The sequence below is a fragment of the Gopherus evgoodei genome, chromosome 2 (genome assembly GCF_007399415.2).
Source record: "Gopherus evgoodei ecotype Sinaloan lineage chromosome 2, rGopEvg1_v1.p, whole genome shotgun sequence".
NCBI lineage: Eukaryota > Metazoa > Chordata > Testudines > Testudinidae > Gopherus > Gopherus evgoodei.
In genome coordinates, this window is record NC_044323.1 from 137,719,419 (window position 1) to 137,741,378 (window position 21,960).

Sequence of the window (21,960 nt, forward strand, 5' to 3'; positions counted from 1 at the left end):
TACAGCTTGTGATGAAGACCTCTCTTGGCCACACATTTGTCACACTTATGAATGATCAAAGTTGCTGTAGTGTATGCTGTGCAGCCCTAGGGTGTGTCTGGTTGCTGATTAAGTTATTGATTGCTAGGGCAGCACAAGTGAAAGCTCTTGTGTTTAATTGCATTGTTTCCAGAGAGATTTTACGTTGTATAGGGATAACTCAACAATTCTCATGCTTTAGCATTTCCCTGATTCCTCCCACATTTCCTCAGGCTGCACTCAGATCTTTTGCTATTTGTGGATTGTTTATATAATACCAATTTTTGTTGTAATTCATAAAGCTTCTTACCAAGCAGGTGATTTGGGCTTATACTTGGGCTTTTGGAAGCTGTATATATTAGAAGTGTTTATATATTACTGTACTGTTCTCTACTTGATGTAAAACAAATACCATCACAGATGTAAAAGCAACTCCAGTTTGCAGTGTATTCATAGCCTTGTCCCCAAAAAGTTGGAAGACAACTAATGTTTTTCTAGAAACCAGATTCAATATAAATGGGAAACAAGCATGATAACTAAGATCTTTTATTGCTGGATTTTCTTTGAGCAAATAATCAATATTTCTTAAAGGCTGAGGTCATCAATAAGGGCTAATACATGTGTTTATTGCTATGGACAAAAGACATCAATTCAAGTTTTACCTTATATTACAGCTTTTCCATATAAAAATAAAAGTCCCAAATCAGCTTTACTGTTGGCTGATAGCACTGACTTATTTACAGGTGCTTTGTCAAGAACCATCATTAGGCAGCAGGGTAAAATATTGAGAGGCATTTATAACAATACAATAGTTTAACTATATATAATTGTTCTCCTGTTTAATTTCTACTTTGAAGGATTCTGACTTTTTCTGATTGGTTTATTTTGGAGCATCCAATCAGAGTTTTATAAGAATAGCATCTTTAAAAGTAATGTGTAATATTTAAAATTTTTAATTGAAACAAATAAAAGAATATTGTACGGATAACTGCATTTCCTTATTAGAGCAGTTTATAAATAGTTTTTCAGCTACATATCTATTTATAATACAGCACATACAGAATGCAGACTTGCTACATACGTGGTAAAATGCATTTGTAATAGTAAATCAAAAAGATATGAAAATCCCAGATTTTGATTTGTTAATAAAACTGGCTTATAAAAGTAATTGTAAAATTGAGACAACTATAACTCTCTGGACTATTAAAATGTACAGAAAGACTGTTTACACCATTGCACATCATTATTCCCTTTGCTTTAAATGCTTGTGAAATATGGAATAAAATTAGAGTCTACACAGGTCATATGCATGCACACACAAGCATGCATCCATGAAAACAAGGGGAAAACAAAACACACTGTTAACTAAGTCCATAAGGAAGGCTGCCAGCAGCATTCCGACAAAAATACTTTCTCCCTCACACATGGATCAGGCCAGTAGGTTAGTGCATTATGGATCAATTAATTCCTCTTCCATCTTTTCTTCGTATTCTGAAGAGGGGGAAAAAGCACATCCCGCTCAACACCACGATTTATGTAAATGCAAGTTGGTTTTAATGTCTTAAGGCACTTCTTACTGCTTGGATGGCAGTGTATTAAGGCATACAGTATGTCAACTAAAAGTAATAAAGCTTTGGAAGAGCGTTAGCCAACTGTTTTTAGTATATGGCTATTTAAGTCGATATTTTACAAAGGCCTCCTGAAAAATTTTTTTTTGAAGATTTCCCCCAAATTCTGTTTCTTAGGTAGCTCGTTGACAAATTTGAGCAGTATTTCCAGGCCAGCAGTGGTATGTTTTGATAGTAATGGCACAGTGAGACTGGTTCTGTTTTCACCTGGAGCTGCTGTGACTCCCATGGCTACTCACTGATCGAGAGGTGCTGTAACGTTTTTTCACAATCATACTGATATAAGCTTTCATCAGTTTTGCGATGTCAACCACCTGCCAAGAGAGTAAAAATAACCCAAACCTTTTAATGTGATACAGTAATGCATCTCAGCACATAAAATACAAGTCTGACTTCATTATCTAACCACTTACAAAAACCCCTTACTGTAAGTTAACACAAATACTTAGAAACTTAGTTGCTTCTACCCAGTTCCTGTTTTGCCTCTATTTTCTGTCTCTGCTACAGAACAACAATTACTTATATTGATTTTTAACAACAATTGTCAGTTTTAGATGAAGATCTACAAAATGGTATTTAAACCTTTAAAAACTGAGCTAGAAGTATTACCTGGAAAAATGAATGCTAGTTAATAAGAGATGAAATTAACAAGAAGAGCATATTAAAATTCCTCTTGCTCTTTACTTACCTTACTGGTCTCAAAAAGCAGTTCTCTCTCATCCACTACAATCTTGTAGGTGTTGGCAAGTGGTGCCCCAAAGGACAAGATATGTTCATACTGGAACACTTCTAAAGGCCTGCCTTCCCCACGCTTGTAGACAGAAACTGCATCAGCACTGACTCCCAACCAGAGTTCTTGTGGGAAGCCCCCTTCTTTACACTAGTGAAGGAAAGAGTATAAATGAACATTCAGGAAAACTTGGGGGGGGGGGGCACTTAGCACTGAGGTCACCTTCTGTGCACCCTAAATCACAGTTCAAGTACAATATTACGTTCTGTAGAATATTTTCTATTCTCCATCCTGCCAACTTTTTTATGGGAGACAGTTATTTGATCTTGTAGAAAAATATTATGGTTCATGAATAGACAAATATAAATGTCTACACTGGGGATTATAACTAGAGTGCTTTTTAACTAAATACTCCATATTATGCCAGCCTTCTCTCCCTCCAAGAGAAAAATAGTAATATTCATTGAAATAATATACTGTTACATTCAGTGGGGACACTTTGGCATCAAGTTCATTGCCCAGAATAGTAGCAGCTCACCAGTGCTTATTATGTTGCTCACCTCCACATCAAAGAGTGCTGACCCATAGCCAGGCCACTCCTTAATCAAATACATGTACTTGGCCATAGCTTGTTCCTGGTTCATTCCCTGCAGTTTTTTCCACTTGTCGATAACACTAGTCCTTGCAGCTGAGACTTCCTCTTTGATCCACATATCCAGCATCTGCTCCTCCTCCATCTTCTGTTTGCTGATGGAGCCACTGCGGAAACTCCTCCTCAGCGTTCCTTCAAGAAAGCTGGCTCGCTTCCTCTCAATCCTCTCTGCGGGGGTAAACATTTTAGTAGACTGTGTAATACGAGACTTCAGCCTTTGTAAGGGATAGACTTCTTCTATTTCTGGTATTGTGGTGTGCAGACTGTAGTCTCCTTGTAGATATTGGAGTCGCAAGGCAGCAAGGACCTGGAGGGTTTCTTCAGGAGCAGGGTAGTGTCCTTTAATCACTGCTTCATGAGCCTAATGGAAAGTAAGAAGAGGGCTAGCTTTACACACAGGTAGTAGGATTCAACTCTTTGGAAACTAGATAATACCTGCAAACTAGCTTCTTCCTAGGAGCAGATTTAGAGAGCTAGTATAGGGATTTGAGAGACTGTCTCTAGCAGACTAGAGAGGGAGGGTAGATCAGGAAGCGTAAATGGAAAGTATCTCAAAGTGCCTTCTTAATTGGACTATAAAGCCAAGAACAGCAAGAAATCAGCAGGAAATATAGTGGGGTCAGAGAGGCAACCAGGCAGCAGTAGCGGTGGCAGCAATGGGGGAGAAGAAATTAATCTGGGTTACAGGCTGGCTGAAAAATGTCCATCAACTGGTTTGATAAGAGAACTTTGTTTGATAAAATGAAATTTGTGAAAAGTGTCTGCTTTTTGTGGAAAATGATGACCATTAAAAAATCAGAAACTTTCAATTTGGAAATGCTCCTCTCGTGCCTTATGGGAGTTATAGTTCAGGTGACTCATGTCTTGGTTCTCCTCTATGTGTTGGGCTGCCATTTTCCACGATGCACTGTACTAGCTCATCAAAAAGAAAGATCATGGTGCATTGTGAGAGATGTAGTCCAGCCCATAAAAGGAGCATGAGGCAAGAGGAAGCCAAACTACAACTCACTGCCACTGTGGTGATATTTCTGAATTGAAATTTTCAGCCAAAAGTTTTCAATAATTTTTTTCCCTGAAAAGTCAATTTTTTCTGTGGAAATTTTTTGATCAAAATTTTCCATGAAGGAAAAAAAAAACCCGATTGTCTAACCAGGGGTCCTGGGGGAAAAGAGGGGAGGGAAAGAGATGAATAGTTGGACTGAGGCTGCGTGTGCGCATATGTGTGCAGCGGAGATAAGTAGTGAAGGAAGCACCTTAGTGTCAAAGAAGTGCCTTCACTGTAAGGGTTAACTTTAGAGATTTAAACAGTTCAGAGGTTTAGAGACACTAAAATTCAAAACTGGAGACCCTGATTTTTAACTGATAAAATAATACCAATTACTTGGCAGCAAACCCATGCAGCGAATAAAAAAGGGAGCAGCATGGCTGAAACCACATCACAATTAATCACATCCTGAAGATATATCCATGAAGTTCATTTTAGTGATTGAATGCTCTATGCTTTCTAGCTGGATTACTATTGTTCCTATCAATATACACAGAGTGCTTGAGTGACCCTTGCCATAAGACAGTGAGGAGGCAGATTCTCTGAGGAAATTGCCTTCATATAATTGCACTCATTTGAATTGCAAACTCTGCAAGCACATGTATGCAGTTCAGATCAATACCACAATGTGATATTTCAGAAGACAGCACTTCAGTGCTCCACAGCTCTTCTAGGTTATATTATGTAAAAGATTTTCTTAATGATTCTGTTCAAGTTTCATATAAAAAAACTGCTTGGCTGTTCAATGCCTAACAATATCTCTCTAGATTGGCAGGGGCTTGGAGTACTGCAGTGGTAGCCTGTTCAGCCTCTGAGATCTGTGCAGACAGTGGAGTAAACAAGGAGTAGTAATTAAGGAGTGTGTTGATCAGCTCTGAAGAGAGGCGCCCAAGTAGACCAGGACTGTGTCTGTAATGTGGATACTTAAGCCAGGTTTTAACTAAAAAGTTAAGTTGACCTACCTACTGCAGACCATGCTAGGTCAACAGAAGGAACAAAAGGTCAAACATACTTATTCAGGAAACCTTGGGGACATTTTAAAGTGGTCACTAGACAGAGAAGATGACAGCCTACTTAAGCGTTTTCCTTAGTCCTTCACAGTGTGGCTGGCACAAAATGAAACAACAGCTAAAACCTTCTGCAATAATAAATCCCAACAGTGAGAATCTTTGCTGGCATAATAGAGGGCTTGTTACCAAGCAAAACAAACTGTTTCCTGTCAATATTTATTTTAAGATTTACACCCACAAATCCATTTAGTTTATTACCAGTTTTGCAATAATAAACCCCATTCTAGGGTGAGCAGAGCACATTCATTACTTATCACAGTGATGTGATGGGTACAGGGGGAGCCAGACTGATTGCTTATTACCGAGTTTATTAAGCTCTAATCTACTGCTGAAAAATGCAAGAGTTATTAGTTGCCTGCAGTTGTCAGTATAAGTTTTGGAATTTAAAAAAAAAAAAAAGCCAACTCTTATGTATTTCTGTAGAAACTCATTGTTCCCTTTTCTATTTACCTTTTATGTTTCTTGTGCTAATTTAAGAGCATATATGGATGCAAATCCAGGTTCCTATCTCTGGGGGATGGAGTTATGATTTCGACTTAACAACGAAGGGGTTTAGGAAGAAAAAGGGTCACAAAGCTAGGGGCCAAATTCAGAGGTGAAGCGTAAGGAGTTGTAACTGATCGTGAAGACCAGGTGGTCCTCAGCTGGTATAAACTGGTGTAGCTCCATTGAAATAAATGGAGCTAGCCAGTTTATACCATCTGAGGACTTGGTTCCAAATATTTATTAGTTCTTCAGATTAGATGTATAAGATAAGTGTAGACTAAGGAAATCCAAAGGTGTCTAAACTAGCTTGACTTGCATACTGAGAAGCTGGAAGACTTACCTTTATAGCAAGAACAAGGAGATTATTTTGACCAGTATGTTTATAGCTCCTGCCAAATGCTTTTAATGTTATATCCTTCTCTTCTGACCTCTAGATGTGTAAATTACGCTAGCTTAGATGCAGTGAGCCAAATTCAAATGGGATGTGTAAGGGAGGGTGTAGATAACATAATGGTACTGGTGAGAGACTAGGATGGGCAAAGTAGTCTAAGGCCATGGCTACACTCACACTTTACAGCGCTGCAACTTTTGCGCTCAGGGGTGTGAAAAAACACCCCCGACGCTGCAAGATACAGCGCTGTAAAGCGTCAGTGTAATCAGGGCTCCCAGCTACACCCGTAAAGGATGTGGTTTACATGCAGTGCTGGGAGAGCTCTCTCCCAGCGCTGCTGCTCCGACTACACTCACACTTCAAAGCACTGCCCCGGCAGTGCTCCCGCAGTGCTGCCGGGGCAGCGCTTTGAAATTCCAAATGTAGCCATACCCTAAGCTGCTGCAGCGTACAAGCAAAGCGGGGGGAAAACAATGTGTAAACTGCACTATCTTAGACTCATCTCTGAATTTAGCCCTAAAAGTTAATATGGGAAGCCTCCTGTTCTGAGCAATCTTCTCTGGAATGCACAGTCCTTTCCCATCTGGCATATTAAGCATTTGTTTCTGTTGCCTTGATCTCCTGTCCTCCTTGTCTCTCCAAAAGAAAATAAATCTCATTTCCCCCATTCTTTACCTGCTCGAACATAAATGCAAATTCCACACTGTCTTTAGGCACATTTTGTGTGTCCAGGAAGCAGTAAAGCTTGAAGTAGAACTTCCATGGCATGTCCCCAGCTTCTGAAGTGGCAGCAAGCCTAGAAACAGAAGTTTGGAGCAGACATCAGTGACCAGAACTATTTTCTAAATTAACAAATATTGAGAATTCCAAACAAGACAGCAACCAAATTCTGCTCTGTCATATACCCAATGTAAAACTGGAGTAACTTGGTAACATCTGTGGAATTATTTTAGAGTTATACCAGAGTAACAGATCAAGAATTTGGCCCAGTATTTTCAATTTGCTTTAAAAAGATGATTTTGCTCATGGCTGTAAATCTGTTAGGCTACAAAAAGACTCCGGTATTACAAATGTTGGTTCTGATTTGAGGCAACTGTTTCCACCACAAATCATCAATAATTTAATGAACAAATTTTTGAACAATGTGTAATAAGAGAAAAGCACCAACGATATCAGAAAGTCTGATTGGCTAATGACAACTGAAAGGTAGGGAATCTCTGGAGGAAGTGCTGCAAATATTTTTATTATAACTGGATTTAGAAGTAGTGGAACACCGAGCACAGTAGCCTTAGATGAGAGAAAAGGACAGAAATATGGATTTAAGCATTGAATTACACTAGTGAGTTTTTCCTAAAATCTCCCACCATTGCTATCATTGGCAGTAGCAATTTGGGAACACTAGTGTCTTAAGCATCTGCTCTGAGCAAGGTTAAATGACACAGTGATTCAAATAGCAGTGACTGCCTGGAATCCTGTTGATATTGTTGCTTCTGGCACTGCTCTCACCCATGGAGCTGCACCACAGTTATGGTGGGAAATTTTAGAGAAGAACAGGCAAGCACAGACATAACTGGGGTGGGAGGCGGGAGGAGAATGGGAGGTTAGGAGACAAAGAGAGAGAAACAACAGAATGCAAAAACCACTATGATGGAAAATTTGTAGTTCATTGTCATGAGACTGAGGAAATCAAGTTTACAAGCACTTCATTAATCATTCTAAAAAAGATGCTATTGTTTCAGAAATAGCAGTATGTGGAATGCAGTTGTATATGCTGCCTCACCACTAACAAGTCTAAAGAAAGGGAGAATTGAGCATATTGCTGATGTTAGGAAGTTTTCTTTTTTAATTGCTGCTTATTAGCACAGAGAAAGAGACTCACTTTTCAAACTTTGCCAAGATATCAGCCACAATGGTCCTGCTTTCAATTGCTTTATCAGTAGTTCCATTGTATTCAAACAAGGCAAACATATTTCTGCTATCCTCCATGGCTAAGCCTCGAATTAACTTTTCAACAACCTAATGAAAAAAGCACAACAACAAAACCATAACAAAAAAGTTAGTACCTTAGAGGGTAATTAAGTCTAAGGAAAATTAAGACAAGGTAGGAGTCATTTTAGGGCAAAAAAGTGGCCAAGCTACTATCTAGAATGATTTAATAATGGTTTTCTCCAAACATTTATCTATTTTCAATTGCTCCTCCTTTTGCGATAGACATTATTGAATTGTAGCAGGTACATGGCAGCATGCAACAGTTAATGCCCTAATTTTCCAAACTCAAATTTCTGAAGTATCAAAATTTGGGCTGAATTTTTCCAGGCATGGGGACATATATGCTCTCATCTACACCTGGGTATAGTGGAATAACTCCTATGAAGTCTGGATAGTACCAGGGTTACTTCTTCACATTCTTGCTAGCTATCTTTCCGAAAACCAGATTTGATGCAGATCAATGGTCACCAAGACTCTCCAGCAAAAAGATAGTTTCCTAAGCAGAGGTCTTATCAGTGCCTCCTTGAACAAACCTTGAAATTTCACCTCTGCTGAACAGAGATGCTGATAACCTCCATCAGCCGGGCCCAATGTGGAGCCCAAAATGCCTCAGCACCTCCAGAGTTTCAGTGAGAATTAATGGCTAAAATTGTAGTGTCCACAAGAAGATTTAACACTTATCCCTATGAGGCCCTGCTCTGTCACTACCTCTTCTCACCTCTCCAGCTGTGGTATGGGAGTTGATTGTGATTTTACAGGAGCCACCACCATGGCAATAAACTGTAGATGTCATTTCTTGTCTTCTGATCAGGGCTTCTATTTCATCCCGTGATGGCACAAATTCTCTGCATTTGGTTTTTTTGAGAGATTCGTAAGTGAAGAGAGCATACTTTTCCATTTCGGTTCCTGGAAACTGGTCACGAGCCCTGTGACACAAACACTGAACTTAAATCACCTGCTGATAAAATAAAAGATCTGTAGGGAGCACCAGGGGCTCCTTGACTAAATGACACTGAGGCGGTGAACACACAGTGTTCCAGTGGTTAGTACAAGTCTGCACAGTTGTGTACTGACATGCAGAAGCTTGTCTTCACTGCTAAAAAACCCCTGCATGACAACTAATGCATGTTAGCTATCCTAATGTAAAAATCCTAGTGGAGACCAAGCACTATAGTTTACATCACGAGGAAAGTTAGGGGAGATCAACCATTGCAGGAGTGGAAGGTAAGGGAGGGCATTAGTGTTGATCTTGCCCAGCTCCCTCATGATAAAAACTACAGGTGCCTTGTTTCCACTAGGTCTTAACTAATGTGATCGTTATCTTGCTGTAATCTCACTGTAAAACCAAACTTTTTTGACAGTGAAGACAAAGCCTTAATATGTTCTATTTTGCTCAGAATGTTTTTCCCCAAAAAAAGAATCAAAAGCAAGAAAGGCCCAACAAAATGTGTCCTGACTACTCAATGTTGCAATAGTGGCAGTAGGGAGGGAATGTAGTTTATCAGCTAGAGTAGTGGGGGTCAGGACTCCTGGTGTCTCCTCCCGGCTGAGTTATACCGTATAACATTTACTCATATTGGTGAGTATCTACTCACACAAGTAAATCAATGGACCTGAATGGGACAATTTGGGTAAGTGCTCAACAATGTAACCATCGCAGAGGCTGGGCCTTGATAATCTTAGACAACTTGAAGCATGGAGAGATTCCATGCTCTGCCCATCTGTAAAACAGATCTAATACCACCTTCCTCACAGGGGCATTGTGAGGCTTAATTCATTGATGTGTGAAAAGAGCTACGAGATCCCCAAATCAGGGGGGTACATCTACACTGGAGATGCAATTTCCAGCTTGGGCAGAGGTACGTTTGGTAGATTTGATTGAGCTACTGTACTAAAAATAGCGGAAAAGCAGCGCCTGCAAGGGTGGTGGGAGAGGCTAGCTGCCCGAATACAACAATCCCATCTGAGACCCAGGTACCTAACCTCCCAGGACTACCCTGCTATTTTTAGCGTGCTAGCTCAATCAAAGCTAATGTGTGAAAATCTACCTGAGCTGAAAGTTACTCTTCCAGCTGCAGTGTAGACATACCCATGTGCATATGGAAGTACTGTTTATAGGACTACAACTATACTATGGTATTCTTATGCACAGATATTCTACAACTGGCCTACAAAGGAAAAACTCAGTTACATGAAACACAAATTCAGATTCTCGTTTTAAGAAAACTGGAGGATTTATCTTGTGTTATAAAATAGTTTGGATTCAGGAAGTAACCTGATTTCCTTTAAACGTGCAGCAGTACAGCACAAAAGTCTGAACCATGGCCATACCTGTGGTTGCTCAATTCTACATCAAACAAGTTTTAAACATTTGTTCTAGATTTACAAATAAGTCTTCACTCTTTGTAACATATACGTAGGCTTAGAAAGATTAGATTTTTATCAGTAAACGTCAGTTTCACCATAGTTTGCAGTGTTGTAGTCATGTTGGTCCTAGGATATTAGAGAGACAAGGAGGTGAGGTAATAACTTTTAAAGAACTAACTTCTCTTGGTGAAAGACAAGCTTTTGAGCTTACACACAGCTTTTCTTCAGGTCTGGGAAAGGAAGCTTATATTCATAACTTTGCTAGACTCTAAAAATCATGGACATAATAAAGACACTGGATTCATGGCTTATTACAACAACCTATAACCCAATAACCCCCCCTCCCAACCGCCCATTTTTGCCTCCTCACTGCAGAGGTGTTAACTGACTACTTCACCCTGAATGGTGTCTCACAATGTGTTTTAACTCCTTATGCTACATGATCTGTTCCACCTTGTAGTTAGCTGTGACACTCTAAGATTGTGTCTACACTACAGACCTTACGGTGGCACATCTATACCAAAGGTCTCTTGTGTAACTGCTCTGTGCCGGTGGGAGAGAGCTCTCCTGATGGAATAATTAACCCACCCCAACGAAAGGCAGTACCTATGGCAGTGGGAGAGCATCTCCTGCTGACATAGTGCTGTGCACACCCGTGCTTTTGTCAGTGAAACTTATGTTGGTCGGGGTGTGTGTGTGTGTTTTTTTCCACACCCCTGAGTGACAGAAGTTTTGCCGACAAAAGTGCTAGTGTAGACAAAACCTGAGTATCTTTCCCAGACCTGAATAATGGCTCTGTGTAAGCTCGAAAATGTGTCTCTTTCACCAACAGATGGTGGTCCACTAAAAGATATTGCCTCACCCACCTTGTCTCTCTAATTTCATCATACACACACACACACAAACTGGCAAAAACGATTTCCATCTATAATTGAAATTTAGAGCTAGGCAAAGTAAGAAAAATGCTACTTAAGAACATCTTAGCGTTTGATTTAACACTATTTGCTTGGTATATTTTGACATATTGTGTTGGTGCTTTGTGTTAAGTTACAAAGCTTTAGCTTTTTTAATCTTAACACTTACTGTGATAAGAACGGCCGTACTGGGTCAGACCAAAGGTCTATCTAGGCCAGTATCTTGTCTACTGATAGTGGCCAATGCCAGGTGCCTCAGAGGGAGTGAACCTAACAGGTAATGATCAAGTGATCTTTCTCCTGCCATCCTTCTCCATCCTCTGACAAACAGAGGCTAGGGACACCATTTCTTACCCATCCTGGCTAATAGCCATTTATGGACTTAATCACCATGAATTTATCCAGTTCCCTTTTAAACGCTGTTATAGTCCTAGCCTTCATTAAATAATTGTCTGACCTCCCCACCAACATAACTTCCGACAACTGTGAGAATTTAAAATGACACAAATCAGACAAAAACACAACAAACTTCAAACACATATTTGCGCAACTGTGAAAATTTAAAATATTGTGAAAAATGTTTTTTAAAAAACCCATCCATATCTGTCAAAATTCCAATTCTGCCAAGCCAACATATGCTTAAAGTCAATGACTACTGTTTTTTAATAATAATCGCATTCATATCTTTCAGCCAGTGATCTCAAAATGCTTCACAAATACTAAGGAACACCTTAAAATTAAAAGCAACACAAACAATTCAGGTGCAAAACTTTGGTTTGTAAAAATGCATTTCTACCAATACAAACATGAACAGAAATGTTGACATGACTTAAATTCCAACAGAAATTGTTTATTTTTAAAGGAATAACTTTCCCAGTGACCCAGACACTTGTACCTTTCTACTATAAAAGAACCAAAAGTGAACCTAATGATACTATAATCCAGAGTGAAATTGACTAATCTATTTCATTGTCAAAATAAAGTAGACAACAATAATTGGGGGGGGAGTCAATTTTAAAAACTGTTTCCTTTTTAAATAGTAAAGTTAACTAGTAACACTTTAAATGGCAGAAAAGAAAGTTTTTTTAAAATATTTGTTTTAACATAATATCTCTGTAAGCATCGTAACACTCTTGTTATCTTCTCTCACTAAACACTGGCATAAATAGGTGAAGTGACATGTGCAAGTTGCAAGTTGATGGGAGAGCCAGGAGTAGGACCCAGGAGTTCTGGCTCTAAACTATTAAGACTACTTCTGTAGGTAAGAGTTTTTATAGTAAATACAAGATCTGTGCAGGTTTACAAAAAGAAGGCCCTGATCCTGCAAAGACTTGTGCATATGCCTTACTTTAGATGCTGTCATTAGTGCCATTCACTTAAAAAGTACTATGCACTGTGCATAAAGCTAAGCACATGAGTAAGTTTTTGCAGGAATGAGGTCCTAACCGATTCTTCAAAAGATAACATTAAAGTCTATTAAAATTATTCCATGTACATTTTAAATGAATTTGATTACTTTTCCTCTACATTTTAGACTCAGTGGTTGAAATACTTGGTACACTTCAAGGGATTCCTAACCCTTTCCTCAAAAGATACCTGTTTATTGGAAACTGTTATGAAAAATTACCAGGAGAGGAGACAAAGTGAAGAAAAAAGAGCTGAAAACAGTATTTATATATCCTAAATATTTGCAGCCTCTTACCTTTTGAGATGGAATTTCAGATACTTGAGGATACCACGGCTAGGCAGGAATGTGCAACTCATGCATGTGAGTATCTGCCAGCTATACAGATTCCCCACACTCCCTGGGTTAGGCACTTTGTTAGTCTGTTTGATGAGCTGACAGTAGAGCTCATCTCGAAGGGGTCGTAAATCATGCCCCGTCTGAAGGATACCCTGGATTATAGGTATGGGATCAGACATAGACTCTAGCTGCTGCAGAGAATTAAATATCTTGATGGCTTCATCCTGGAGAGTTGTGTAACCTTTATCTTTCAGCACTACAAAAAGAGAGTAAGACATAAGAAGGTCTTATAAAAGAGATGCTCTAGCTCAGCTGTTCTCAACTGGGGGTCCACGAGCCCTTTCAAGGGGGCTGCGGGGCCCCATGGCTGAAACCCACACTCTGAGCCCCAGCTACCTCCCTCCTGTATACTAATCTACCCCCTCGCCCATGCACAGCCCCTAGCCTCCCATCTCCTTGCACCCACAGCCACCCTGTGTGCACACAGCCCCAGCTACTCCCCTGCCTGCACACAGCCCCTACCTACCCTCTCCCTGCACCTAAGCTGTTTTCAAACTTTCTGAGCTAAGCACCTCATCTTTGAGTTATAATTTTTGGTTGCGCCCCTTCCTGTCCCCAACCCAGACAGGCGGATGGCCTGTTGAGGTGAGTCAGTGGGTGGAGGTGGCACTCCTTCCCTGGACCGCTGGCCTCTGCCCCTGCCGCCGCCCTCCCCAGAAGTCGAACTGTGTCTATGCCCAAGGCCCCTGCCCTGAGCTGCTCTCCCCTCTACCCCCAGGCTGAGCCCTGGAGTTTTTATAGCATGTCAAGGGGGGCCTCAGAGAAAAAGAGGTTGAGAACCCCTGCTCTAGCTCAACCAAAAAATATGGGCTTGAAGCAGGAATTACTGGGTGGAATTGTATCGCCTGTGTTATTCAGATGATCATAGTGGTCCCGTCTCACTTTGAAATCTATGAATCCATTAGAAATGTGTGGAAACTAACAATTTCTCATAAAATGAAAATTCCATGTTGAAGTTTGTTTTTATTCTGAACCTGAACAAAAAACAAAAATTTCAGAATTCCCATGAAAGGAAATTAATTTTAAAAAATGGTTTCAGGTCAATTGAAGCATTTTGTTTTGATTTTGACTTTAACATTTTATATTATAATGTACAATATAAAATTTTGAAATAAAAAACATTGAAGTCCCCTTATCAAAATTGTTTCCCTCCCAAATGAGTCATCATTTTCCAACATAAAAACATTGTCAGAAAATTTTTGACCAGCTTAGAATCTGTACTGCTGAAATATCTATTGCTCTTTCAACAACATAACGAAAATTAAGTGGAGATCACAAGTTAGTTGTTGAATTCTTGCATTTACTCATTTTCAATATACATGGAATTGTTTTTCTATATTAGCATATTGCTTAAACTCTAATAGCCAAACTAGCTAATTGCTTATTGCTTTTTAATGCAAGAAAAAGAATTAATCACTCTTTGTATTGCCTAATGTTGACTAGGGCCTTAGTCAGTACAGCTAAAAGCACTGTATACAATTTGGGTTTGAGGAATGGGAGGGACTACACTGCATGGATGAGTAATCCTTATGTTTGATTCATAGTTAGGTTTAATCCCTCTGGCAAGATAGGTAGCAGTCTATTTTATGAGTGGTGAGTGATTGACTTTTCTTTACTGTGTTATCATTATAGAAAATAACTTTGGGCTCAAATGAAATTTAAAATATCTCAGATCTGAGCTATGTGAAGCTACATCATTTCAGGGACAACTCTGGCAGGAATCTTACCTCAGGAGCAGCACCCCCAGGTTTTATGCAGGGCCTTGGCCGCTGGCTCTGCGCCCAGGACTCCACTCCCCGGCCTGGGGCGCAGGTCTCAGCAGCCGGCCCCACTCCCCGGCCACTGGCCTCGTGCCGGGGGCTCTGCGTGCAGGGCCCTGCTCCCAGCCCCATTCCTGGCACCCCACTTCCAGCCCCACACCTGGGGCCCTGTGCCTGCCCCCATCTGTGGCCCCAGCCTTGGCCCCCTCACCCCTGTCTGGGTCCCCCCTCCCAGAGACACAGCCCTGCTCCTGGCCCCAGATCTGGGGGCTTGGGGGCATGGACGGGGTAAAGGGGGCGGGGAGGGATGAGGTAAGAAGTAAAACTGCTTTCAGCACCCCCACTATTAAAAGTGCTCCAGCGCCACTGCTCAGTAGCCAGCGTTCTTCCTGGAGCATGCCCACTGCTATACCCGTCAAGGGGTGTAGCTTACTCTTCCTGCATGCACAGCCAGCTTAAAAGAGTGAAGAGCTGCAGCTCCTATATTCTACCACTGCACAAGAATTGGGGGGGGCCTCTTGCAGTTCCCCTTCCTCCTCCCAGGAAATCCATGGGGCAGCAGGGTGTAACTTGGGTCTGAGAGAAGATGAGAAGAAAATCTGACACACATGCCATTTGATATCCTGATGTTTAGCCCCATGATTGCCACCTTTTCTTCACAGAACAGTCCTGATCTGGATGGGCTTCTCTCTTTGACAGGCAATATGAGTTTTAAAATAACTTAAGTTTATCTTTTTAAGGAAATCAAATTCATAACCATCGTGCAACAACTCTGTCCCAGTGTTCAAAGTCTATGAGGTGCTAACCTGGAGGTAAAACATGAGTTGGCTGGCGTGGTTATTACACCTGTTTTTTTGGAAATCAAAGTTCACAATATCTATCTAAATCAATGACTTTTCAAATTAAATAGCCTCAATAATAATACATGTATATTGGATTCCATGTTTTCCCCACACAAATTATGAAATATGTAACAGTTTTAAACTGGAGGCTGTAGTGGCTTAAGGCAGCTGCAGTCCCCTCTCCACTCAGGAAGAGAGGGGCTCTGACGTGCATAGTGATAATGAGGGAAGGAGATGTGTTCAGGGTGGTTGATGGGATTAAATTATTTAACTAATCTCTGTTGCAGCCTTTACAAGGCAGGGCTTCTATGGAGCCCCTGATGGGAAACTAAAGTTGTGCTCCCTAGGGTATAGTAGGTAACCTGGGGGAAAGAGAGAGGGAGTTTACATGTCTGAAAAACTTACAGTTTAGATTGATGTCCCCATATGGCAACGGCAGTAATGGGGAATGCAGTGGATGATGCGTGTAACGGAGAATAGGGTTTCTCTTATAAATCTGTTCAACAACCTCAGAGTTCAGGCAGTTCTCCTGGTGGGTTTAAAAAAAGAAAAGGCATAATTCCTGGTTCAGTGTGAACGATAATCCAGTGATGGATGCATGTGAACAGATTGGTCCAAAAAATTATTCAACTGCAGTACCATGTGAAAAGGTCTGTTAGTAAAATTACTTGTTGCTAAAAGATACAGGAATAAAAACTGACCTGCAGAATTTTCTTCAGGGGGTCAGGCATCATTTCAGAAGGGTATGAGAAGTGCCAGCCATTCTTCTACACATTGAAGATGTAGAAACTTGTATCATGGCAAAGTGGCATTCTCATCTTGTTTTTATGCCCAAAGCAGAATATGGTATACGTGACTCTCCTAAATCCGGTACACTTCATAGTCCTGCCAGTTTCCCTACTTATAGAATGTCTGGCCAGATGTTTTCAGAGTTTGACAGACAAGATCAAGCAGCTGTTCTCTAAAACACACTACTATAAGTAATGATCATGAGAGGTGCTTGGTATTTCCAGTTCCCACTGGCATCAAAGGGAGCAATGGGTGCTCAGCAGCCTCCAAGATGAGGCCCAGAATGAGCCACACTTTAACGCTTTTATTGCACAGACTAATCAAAAGAGCTGTGCAGAGGATGGAAAATCCATTTTTGGAAGAATTTTGAGGTTTCAAAATTTATCTTCATGTCACATTGGTATGAAAACAAAACCTTTCTAAAATTTTTGCAAAATGGAATTGTGTCAAAACATGTTTTCCGATCAAAAAGATCAGGTTTTCAATTAATCCCTCTCTGGTGAAAAGTAGTCAGACAGCTCTGGACCCTAGAAACCTTCTGAAGAATCCTGCAATTTTTATCTTTTCTGAAGATCCACCACATTATCTGCTGAAGTGAGACCAACAGAGATCCATTGGGAGAGATGGTGAGAGCCCAGGCACGTAACCCCTCCAATGAGATCACAAAGTGCATTAGTTAATGCTGCTTTAAGCAGTATTAAGTTACACAAATTATCAGGGCAAAAGTTACACTGGTTTCCAAGGGAAACATACATACAGAGTAGCTTTTCCCTGACTCTTTCCCCTCCACAGGCTATATACCCCATGTTCTTTTGCTCTTGTAACAGTTAAAGGAGAGGTTCCTTGAGCTGCTGGATGGTGTATGTGTGTCTGAGATTGTTTATATCAGGCATCTAATTGTTTAGAAATTGGGTCATTGGGCTTCTATTTCCTTTCAAGTCACATGACAGAGGGAGCATAAAGGGCTCAGGTTCCAAATGTATATACTGTCTCCCCCTTCAGAGTTTTATTTTTACCTTAATATCTTGAATAAGCTGCTGGGTTGGTGTATCAATCGGTGCTTTTGTATCAGTCACATTCTGGATGGCACTTGACCAGCGGGTGGCCTCATTGAGCAATTTCGTATAGAGACGGTAGCAGTGCTTGCGTCCATACACAGTTACATTCCAATAGCCTATGAAAATAGTAAAAATTAGTTATTACAAAACATTTTGTGGCTTTGCTTATTCTGATGTAAGCAGAGATGTCAGTGTTTTACTAAGACACAAACTGCATGTCAGGAATAGCTAAACTGCTCCACTGGAGTCTCACTGGCAACTTCTCTGGAACCCAAAGTCTGCAACTAAGTAGCCTAAAATAGAGCAAGCTGCAGTTACTCATGTTTCTGTTAGGGAGGTACAGCCTCCGAGACAACCAGTGCCAGCGTGGAACACTCCATCCTGATTCATACATGTGCAATCTCCACAGGCCTCATCTTGGTAAGGCTGAAGGTGACCATAGGCCACATTGTAAAGACAGACTTGTCTCATCCTAGCTGTACAAGAGGATACTGGGACAACATTGTCTTACAGAAGAAATCCTTTAATAGCCTGTATTATTTACGTAAACATGCATCATTAACACACAGGCTACTCAGTCTGTAAAACCAATACGTGTTCTCATCTGTGTAGCTTTCTTGCACCTTAAAAATACACCACTGATTCAGTCCCAATGAGAAGCAGCATATATTCAAACTTTATTTTCCTTATATCCCCCAAAAAGGAGCCTCTTGTTTGAAAAGAACTGAATCAGAGCTGAAAACCAGTTTAGAAAATGTTCTTGGCCAAATTCAGAGGTGACTTGGAAAGTGGTGTAAATTTGACTCTGTTACTGTAGATCTACTTAGACACTAAATAGGGTCTCAGTTGCTCTAAGTTACATGCTGAGAAGCTAGAAAGAAGCTAGAAAGTAGGGTGAAGGCTGCCTTAATTTATTTCTTCTTCCAAATCCTTGATGTGTAATCTACTGTACACTAATTTAGCAGTATTAGGAGTGTTAGGAAGAATGAATTATACCACCTTACACATCACCTCTGCAGTTTGTCCCAAAGAGTTCAGATGTCTCTACCGGCAAAATATTTTGTGAAGTACCTCAGTGATTTAGAAGCCTAAGTTCCACTGCTCTTTACCCATATGTATTCCTGTAATCCAAATAGTGGATGTAAAATATTTTCCTACTGTGCTTGTTGCGTTTCCAGGTAGGCTGGAGCGCAGCTCAGTGTACACAAAAACCTAATGCTCATGAACAAATTACCTGTCTCTTTGAAGATTTTCTCATCAGGCGGTACCACTGAGCAGAGGCTATTCAGGACTAGGGTACCCAATTTCAGGGCATTCTTCTCTGAGCTCTTGTAGTAGTCCAAAGAATTGTGCGTTAAGACAAACCAGCGCTTCTTCAGCTTTAGTGAAGACATCTTCGGACTGTTTTTCACTTCTTTGTGTAACCATCCTGTTAAATAGACACCCCATGAATTAAAGCTTTTCATGGAATTAGGCAAAGCTGTGGTTAACTTTTGGCAGCTTAGACTTTTTTAAAAAATGATGAATACAATTTATAAAAGTATCACTAAGTACTGCCAAGTCCTCTTTTTAAATAACTTTTGTTTAAGTTAACAGTGTCAAATTAACTCCCAAGAAAAGGTGAGGTTGAAATATATATCTGTACTGGGGCTTCTCAAACGTTAATGGCATGAACCACATTTTACTAAAAAGACTGACTCTTGGACACCCTTCCCCATCCATTCACAAATCACAAAACATCCTTGTGGAAGCTACAGCAACTATTTACCTGGAAGAGTGATATTAAGAAAAAGTCTGAATGTGTTTTTAGTAGTATCTCTTGAGTTAGCAGCAGGAAACAAAGCCAGCAGCATGTGACCAGCAAGCTCTCTGCAAACCACCAGCAAGTGCTCCACAGACCACTGTTTGGGAACCACTTATCTATACAATTCAACTCCTCTGATTTGCTTTCCCATTAATTCTTACCCCTCACTATGAATTCTTGCCCCTCCACTCTGGTATCTCCCTTTGATCTCTGCAGCAGTGTTATCCAGTGGTGCATCTCCTCAGGGGTGTCAGCATTACAGTGGAGAACACGATTAGCAGTGATGATCACAAATGAATTGGGTCTATGGAAAAAAACAAAGGTGGAAAAACTCATACAGTAAATATAACTACTGTTTGCACCACAACTAAATGACTGACTTACCTTACTTGTCATAAGCATAAACACTTCCCTCTTGTTTGTATTTTATATTCAGGCAAGTGTTTCTCACTTCTGCACCATTTATTTCAAGAACTCTAGCCCTATAACATGTCAAGCTTTTAAAAAGACTGTTTAAAATGAGAGATGGGTTTCTACCAAATGCTGGGTCTATGCAGCCCTAAACTTTGGGAAAACTTATATCCAGACTTTGCCCCATCTTTATGTCAGCCCAACATAAACCCTTCCCTACTCCAACAACAAAAAAATCACTTTAAAATTTGGCTCTGGATCCAAACTTTGTAGTTCATGGTCATCTCCATATAAAGTGTTTGCTTCAGTAGCCACTTTAGCTAAAACCAACTCTAATTTACGAAGATTTATAATGAAGCAGCATGTGAACACAGATCCCTTTATTTTTAATACAGTGCAATTAAGGCAGAAGAGTCTCTTTTTAATGAGATTCTGGCTTTCATCCAATCCTACCCCAGCATTCACTGAAGCACCAGCAAATTGACCTGCTTGCCTAAGATCACACGAGTGGACTGTCTTGGTGGCTCTACATGGATTAGATTCTACTGTTGTGCCCTTCTGTCTCCACAAGCCATGTGCTTTGAACTCTTCAGACCCTTTTTCTCCCCAAGATACCAGCTCACAAGAATTATAACAGAACGCCTTTATCAGGGCCCATGCCATTTTGGGATGCCAAAGCAGATCATCAGCATCAAGCAGGAAGATAACAGACTCTCACTTTGCAGTTCTAGTGAGAAGACATTAGGAATATTGCACTCAGTTCTGGACATTTTAATGGCAAAATTATTTGGAGACAACTCAGAGAAGAGCAGCAAAAAATAGCTACTAGGCTTTCATCCTAATGTGATGGGCACTTTCCAAACACAAAGGAAGATAATTCCTGGAACAAACTGTGTGCAATCCAAAAGACAGATGAAAGGCAAGGAAAAGAGAGAGAACCTACAAAGTGATCAGGGTGACTGCAGGCAACTGTTTTGCATTGACTGGATGGGGGATAACATGGGTATCAGGAAGGCCAGTGAGGAGGAGGTTACAATAGTCAAAATGGGAGAGAATGAAGGGCCTAGACTAGTTTTAGCTTTGTGTAGACAGGTAAATATTATGTAGAAAGAAGTGGCAAGATCTGGCCACTGTCTGGATGTGTTGAAAGGGCTGGGGCTGTGTCAAAACTGGTCCCTAGGTTATAAACTCAACAACAACAAAAACAGGAGTAGAGAGAGTTCAGGAGGAATGAGCAACAGTTCAAAGTTTTGGGTATGTTACATTTAACCTGATGGTGGACCATTCTGAGAGACATACAGGAGACAGGTGGAGAGGTGGAACTGGATGGAAGTTGAAACCAGATGAGTAGATGAGGGTGGAGAGCATGAAGAAAAGAGGGCCTAGGACAGAGCCCGGTAAACAACCCTCCTGGAAAGCTGGAGAAGACAGACATCCAAACGAGTGGCTGAAGATGAGGTCAAAGAGGTGGGAAAAGAACCAAGGGAGGACAAAATTGCTACTCCTGGGGGAATTCTGCATCACTGTGCAAGCAGAGACTTCATGTCCCCCATAGATAATACATTCTGCTGGAGAGGTACTGCAATTACACCTTTCCCCCACCAGGAGTTGCTGTGGCACCAAAGGAGAGGGCAGCCAGCTCACAAGCCAGCACAGCCAGCCACAGAGAGGGAGGAGGCAGAGGCCAGGTGAGGAGGCACAGGATATGGGGGAATTGATGGGGTTGCTGGTGGTTCACAGACAGGGTTCAGAAGGGCTCGTGGGAGGCACAAACTGGGACAGAGGAACAGAAGCTAGTGGTATGACAGCACTGAGCCAGGGGCTGAATGGGAGGGGATGCAGGACCATGTGGAGATGGGGGGACAGGGATGGCTGAGTAGGGGTGCAGGGACACATGGGGATGGAGTGTCTGACTGAACGGGAGAGGCTTGGGGTCAGCCAGGGTCTGCAGGAGGAGGCTTTCAACTCCCTAACAATCTCTCTCCCCTCAAAAAAAACCCATGGTCCATACTTTTCCCACCCACATCCAACAAACCTCCAGGTTCACTCCCAGGCTCCTTCCCCTTAATTATTTTCCTCTCCCTGAGCTCCTCCGTTACCCCGATTCCCTTAAGTGTTTGCACTGCTTTTGAGGGGCATGGGAAATACATTTCTGTATTGTAATTTAAATGAATTATTACTCAAAGTTCTGTATTAATATGC

At 41.0% G+C, this 21,960-nt stretch overlaps 1 protein-coding gene across 1 annotated transcript in view; it reads right to left on the reverse strand.

The window, feature by feature from the left end:
* Positions 1 to 575: 575 nt before the first annotated feature.
* Positions 576 to 21,960, reverse strand: part of MYO10 (myosin X) — a 104,624-nt gene continuing 83,239 nt past the window's right edge. Inside the window, 11 exon segments of the mRNA XM_030551744.1 lie at positions 576 to 1,960; positions 2,335 to 2,526; positions 2,937 to 3,389; positions 6,696 to 6,816; positions 7,900 to 8,036; positions 8,728 to 8,935; positions 12,993 to 13,290; positions 16,102 to 16,225; positions 17,502 to 17,659; positions 18,778 to 18,972; positions 19,509 to 19,651. Coding sequence (XP_030407604.1) covers positions 1,850 to 1,960; positions 2,335 to 2,526; positions 2,937 to 3,389; positions 6,696 to 6,816; positions 7,900 to 8,036; positions 8,728 to 8,935; positions 12,993 to 13,290; positions 16,102 to 16,225; positions 17,502 to 17,659; positions 18,778 to 18,972; positions 19,509 to 19,651 — 2,140 coding nt within the window. The 3' untranslated portion in view covers positions 576 to 1,849.